General features: G+C 39.4%; 1 protein-coding gene across 4 annotated transcripts in view; it reads left to right on the top strand.

The window, feature by feature from the left end:
• The window catches only part of spata20 (spermatogenesis associated 20), a 65,700-nt gene that overhangs the window by 21,365 nt on the left and 38,224 nt on the right, over positions 1-6,111 (top strand). For all 4 annotated transcript variants that reach the window (XM_042225724.1, XM_042225723.1, XM_042225722.1 and 1 more), the window contains one exon: positions 4,872-5,080. In XM_042225724.1, coding sequence (XP_042081658.1) covers positions 4,872-5,080 — 209 coding nt within the window. The remainder of the gene's footprint in view (positions 1-4,871; positions 5,081-6,111) is intronic.

Here is a 6,111-nt window from a genome sequence, read left to right on the forward strand (position 1 = left end):
CTCAGCCAGATGACATGTTGCTGTGTGACTGAAAAGGCTGTTGTCCTCTTTTGTTTTGTTTTTTAAACTAAGAAAACAAAAATGATTGAGAAGCTGGCTTAGTAATGTCTGTGTGTGAGTGTAGGGAAGGTTGAGATTGTGTTCTATTGAAATACAATATTTGATGTGTCTGGTGTTAAATGTAATTTAAAATGTTTTTTTTGTTTTCAATTTAAAGACTTTGCACCAGCAGACACTCTGTGCCAGTACTGCAGTAGTTTTCTAAATCACTGCATAGTGTGGGTGTTTCTAAAGACCCAGACTTCATGAGGCTCATGCAACAAAGATCTTAGGGAAAATAAACTTCTCATTATTATTTATATATCTGCTTTGTAAGCTCAGTACTGTGCAAAAGTATTAAGCCAGTGTAAAATTTCTTTATATTTTGTAAGGAAAGTGGGAAATGAGTGCAGCGATTTACTGAAACGTGCAAGCATAAATGGAAGTACAGAATATGAGGCAAAAACGAGTTTTCACAGTTCTGTCAAGCAATAACTGGAATGACCAGATTTATTCTTTATCAATCTCAAGGGATATTTGTCCGGGCATCTTAAAGGACTTGTAACAGGGTTCGTACGGGTGCTTGAAATACTTGAAAATGCTTGAATTTTAATGTTGTCTTTTCAAGGTTTGAAAAGTGCTTGAATTTCAGATGTGGCGCTTAAAAGTGCTTGAAAGTGTAACTGTATTTCATTCACCACAAATAACTATCTGATTGAATAGTTTTCTTATCAGATAGAGAAATAATATGAGTCGCAAAATGTAAAAGTAAAATTTCCCCGCCTGGGCTGCCTTGCGTCTGTTTCAACGTGTGACCCCGCCCTTCCCTCGGACAGTCGGGGATGAGTGCGCTAACATACCTGTAGGTTGCTGTTTTAACGAGTGTTTGCTGGAAAATGACAATGGCGGAGTTTGCGCTCTCCAGTCGCGTGACAGGTGAGGCCTAGTAAATAATTTTCCAGTACGTGTACCCCATATGGAAAAGATATATAGATACAAACTTTATAAGATTTATGTCTTGTGTGAAACTTGTATGAAAAGCATACAAGAGTGAAACAGATATAAGATCCCTTGAAAAATTATATAAATGAAACTTGTATGTTTTGGATACTTACTAAAACAATATATGAAAGTAATGAGAAAGTGGCCACTTTCATGAGTAAATCATATAAGCCTTATATGATTTACTATATGAAATAGGCCACATCTTATGCAAGTCTTTTATACGTTTTTACTATTTCTTTTCCATATGGGACGTTACACATGCTATTTTTTAAAATTATGATTATCATTTTGCTATAAAACTCGCTGGAGAAATTATTGAAATGCACTGAGTGTGATACAGTACGGCAGCGCAATTATGGAATATGCTGTGAACTTAGCTAACATTACTTAGCAGTGATATGAGTTAATTTACTCAAGTGAAAGCTTTAAACATTAGCCCGATACATAACTAGCCAACTTAAGGCTTTCTGATTAACCCTCTGGGGTCGACGGACCCAGAGTCTCCATTTCAATTTGGGTCGAACGTGCAGACTTCAAACTATACACCAGTTTTTAAATTGTGTTGATAGGCCACGTAAAACCGATGTTTTTTGTTTTTTTCTGAATAAGACAGTGGCGTTTACTCCGGGAAGAAACGGTAAAAACGGCGTTTTCTAAGGAGAGCGCTAGCAAACACGCTTTGCTTGCGAATGAAAAAAGAAAAAGAAAAAACACTCCTTCCCTATTGGTGGAAAAAATGTACCATGTTGACCAATCAAAAAAAGATATGGCAACATGTGGCATTTGGTTGTTATGAAATATAGAGGCCAAATCAAAAGTAGTCAAAAACAGCCAATTACACCCTGGACCCCAGAGGGTTAAAGGCTAAAAGCAAAGTTGTCACCAAGTACTGTTTATATTTGTGTGTATTGCTGCAGCTTTTTAGTATTAACTTGGTGCCTTTGGGTGAAATAATGGTAATATGAGTGATCCATATGGTCACAAAGAATAGCCACTTGTTTCTGTGCTACCAAAGTTCCGCGGCTTTCATTTAAAATGTGTTTATCGTCAGAACCTGCACATTAAACTACTTAAACAGTATGAATGTCTTCAAGCTCACACTGAGGCCTGTGGGGCTCTATCAGCCACTGAGACATTACACACATTTATATGTGTGTTTGTATACGAATATTTCATACTTTAAGGCTGCCTGTTTATTTAAGGGAGATGAACAAAATACATTAAATTGTACATAATAATATCACAGATGATAAATTCAATAGATTTTAAGTAGATGCTTGTGCATGCTTAAAGTCTTATATGTTGAATTGAACTATGTGATCTGTTTAAAGGCTCCCAGTCAGTCTGACTGTCCATGATGTTATTAGCACAAACACTTTAAAGGTGATCATTTAGGATTTCAGCAATAATACAGACAGCAATGTAGTTAGCAATAAAACAGTTAGTTTTATTGGGAATTAACTTAAAAAACAAACAAAGATCTCTCCTATTTCTTGTCACACAGGAAAGAAGCATCAATATGTGATGAGAAGACTTATTTATTTCTTTTTTGTTTTTTCAACAGGAGAAGAACATCTCTAACAAGTTGATTTGTTCACATTTTCACATTTTTTAAGTGAGATGTGCATTTTGAGTTTATACACTATGTATATAAGGCGACCGTTTCCTTTTGCAGTATTTTTGTGTGGTGCGTTTTTCTATGTCTTAACAAAAGGGGATCAAAGGTGTTTAAGTTCACCTTGGATGATTTGTTTTAATCTTCACATGGTCTTACTGAGAATGTGCTGTAAAAGCTTGAAAAGGGACCTTGAAAATGCTTAAAAAGTGCTTGAATTTGACCCTGAAAAAGGCGTATGAACCCTGTTGTAATCATCACGTTTTCTAAGCTCTGCTGTTTTTTGCCATTATCAGCTGCTGTTAGCCGACGTTAGTGAAACTTGAAGTGGAGGTAACATTGTTGGACTCCTGCCCTTGGCAAATAAACTCTCATACGATCTGAGAACATAAAATTGTTTATCAGGAGGAGAGTCCTCCTTAATGTTAATAATAATGTAAGCTTATACCCAGCTGTTGTAAAACAGAGGTGTGATCCTTCATTTCTTCACTCCACAGAAACCCTACAACTTCTCTTTTTTAATGGATTTTATGGGAACGCATCAATTTGCTGGAAGGAATTATTTATGTTTCAAACTCAAAAAACAACGGCCTCCTTGTTGACAAAAAAAGAAATCACATTCCTTTAATTATATAGAAAATATAAGAAAAATCATTTATTTGCTATGTGTAAACATAGATCAGGGCCTCCTCCTGGTGGGAAATGCCTGGAAAACCTCACCCAGGAGGCGCTCAGGGGGCATCCTTGTCAGATGCCCGAACCACCTCAGCTGGCTCCTTTCGATGTGGAGCAGCAGCTGCTCTACTCTGAGCCCCTCCCGGATGGCTGAACTTCTCACCCTATCTCTAAGGGAGAGGCCAGCCACCCTTCGGAGGAAGCTCATTTCCGCGCTTGTATCCGCGATCTTGTTCTTTCGGTCACTACCCACAGCTCGTGGCCATAGTTGAGGGTAGAGACGTAGCTCGACCAGCTGCATCACTGCGGCCGCAGCACTAATCCATCTGTCGATCTCCGGCTCCCATCTCCCATCATTCGCGAACAAGACCCCGAGAACCTTGAACTCCTCCACTTGGGGCAGGAACTCATCCCCGACCCGGAGTGGGCACTCCACCCCTTTCCGGCTGAGAACCATGGCCTCAGATTTTACATAATAATCTATATGATAATTGTCAGGTTACAAGGACTGAAACGAGTGAATAAAGTGGCCAAAGCCACTTCAGAAAGCCTCAGAGCTTTTGCTTAAGGCCAATTTAAAAATAACAAGAAATTCTGGCTCCATGGAAACAAAAGAAAAGAGTGGGTGGGTCAGGACTTTTGCACAGTCCTATACTGAGTTGAGTTGGCTAGAACAAGTGCTTTTGCTCTGTGTATGAGTTGGCTCATGAATCAACCTTTTTTCTGGGGAAGAAAAGCTGCTCTCTGACTCCACACCGCTCCATGACCTTAAAGTCATGCACTTTATCTTCTCCAAGTGCACCTCCTGTTTTTAGCCTCTTGACCGCCAGCCATCAGCCTCTCATGTCACAGCACTGTCTGGCCTCCTGTCACTGTCTGTCCCCATGCACTCACTCAGACGGGGTGCCGTCATAAGAATTGGAGGGGAAAAGTAGCACGTGGTGGAATAACCCTCGAATTTAGAAGCTGATTTGCAGCGACTCAGTAGCAACATTGTGAAGGACAAGTCTTGAACAATAAATCAGAATCAATTTCACTGACAGAGAGTGATTTGTAAAATTGGGAGAAATTGGTAGGACAAAAGAACTCGTCTGAATGAAGTGGAGGAGGAAAATGAGTTGCTTCAAACGTCAGACATCTTATGTATGCAGTTGTGTGCCTATGCGAATGTCTTTGCCTTTACTATAGAAACACAGATGAATAATTACACATTGAGAAAAATGCTTCAGGAAGTGATTATACTCAGCTAACTATGTGTATTATAATGTAGTCGTGGATTGTCCCAAGTATCTCCTTCAGGCTCTTTGTAATGCCTTTGTAAGGCAGTCCCTCCACATTTCTTTAGCATCTGGCTGTTTGTCTTCCTCAGGCAGTATAAAGTAAAGCATGGAATGGAGAAAAAAACAAAGCAAAACTAGTTCACTAAAAGTAACTCATGTCAACGCATCGATCAATAAATTCTTAATGAAAATTGTACTGATTCCCACTCTCCTCTCCTGCTCCTCTGATTTTCACTTTCTCCCTCTGCGCTCTGCAGATCTCCGTCTATCTCTGGCTTCCTGGATGACTATGCCTTCATCATATGTGGTTTGCTGGACCTGTACGAGGCCACGCTACAAACAGAGTGGCTGCAGTGGGCTGAGGAGCTGCAGCTGAGGCAGGACGTGTTGTTCTGGGATGATCAGGGCGGAGGCTACTTCTGCAGTGATCCCACTGACAGCACAGTACTGCTGCAGCTGAAAGAGGGTGAGGGATGGATGCATTAGCTGCTTTTTTTTTTTTTTTACCATAGGAACATTTGAAGATGCTCAATGCACTTAACTTCAATAAGAACTACAATATCTTACCCCCAGCAAAGTCCCTGCTCAGGGGGGTTGGCACATTCTGGAAGTTTAGGGATGTGTGAGTGGTGACTGCTTTTTGTTAGGATAACTTACTTTTTATAAAGATAACATTTAAATCTGGCCCAAGCACAGCTTTTGATTGCTCTGTTTGAGCAAGACAAGAGAGGCTTACACAGCTGGAATGTCTGGTTTGCCATGTTTTTAGAAAGTCTTGTCAGAATAACTGTTTCTACATCAGTGAACTAATTTGCCTAATCTCTGAGGTTCTTCAGGCTGAAGTGGAATCACATATAAACAACAGTGTAAAGGAACCTTTTCTTTCTTTGAAGTTTCAGGGACAGAATAGGTACCTGGAGTGGAAATGTAGGTGCTGATAGATTGGTAGATCATCTCAGTATGGGTGTTGAGGCAAACATGATTTCTTTCTTATAAAATGAAAATAAACTACTTAGATATCTGAAATCTCTGTTATCTTACCTGTGTCTACAATATTAGTAGTGAATTTAAATACATAACTCTGGAAGACATTACCATCATGTCAGAGCATGATGGTAATGTCGCCTGTGGCAATTAGGAATCCGCAAGGAGTGTGATTGGATTACAGTGTCATAGAGCGGACAATTTGAGTGATTGTACTCTGAGCTATAGTGATTCATACGTCTTTTGTTTCTAAAATATGAAAGCCAACAAAAACATCACAGTTTGTATTTAGCATTTTTTGTGACTCATACTGAATAACTAGCTTCTTCTGTTTAAAAACTTGCTAGTGTTTTTGAATGTTGTATTTTAACCCTCTAGAAATCTAACTGCTCTGTAAAGTTTCAACATACACTACATATAAGAGATATAATGTAGCTACCTTAATGATCTCACACACACACACACACACACACACACACACACACACACACACACACACACACACACACACAC

This window comes from Haplochromis burtoni, unplaced genomic scaffold (assembly GCF_018398535.1).
Source record: "Haplochromis burtoni strain Fernald_Lab_line unplaced genomic scaffold, NCSU_Asbu1 Contig_180, whole genome shotgun sequence".
NCBI classification, from domain to species: Eukaryota; Metazoa; Chordata; class Actinopteri; order Cichliformes; family Cichlidae; genus Haplochromis; species Haplochromis burtoni.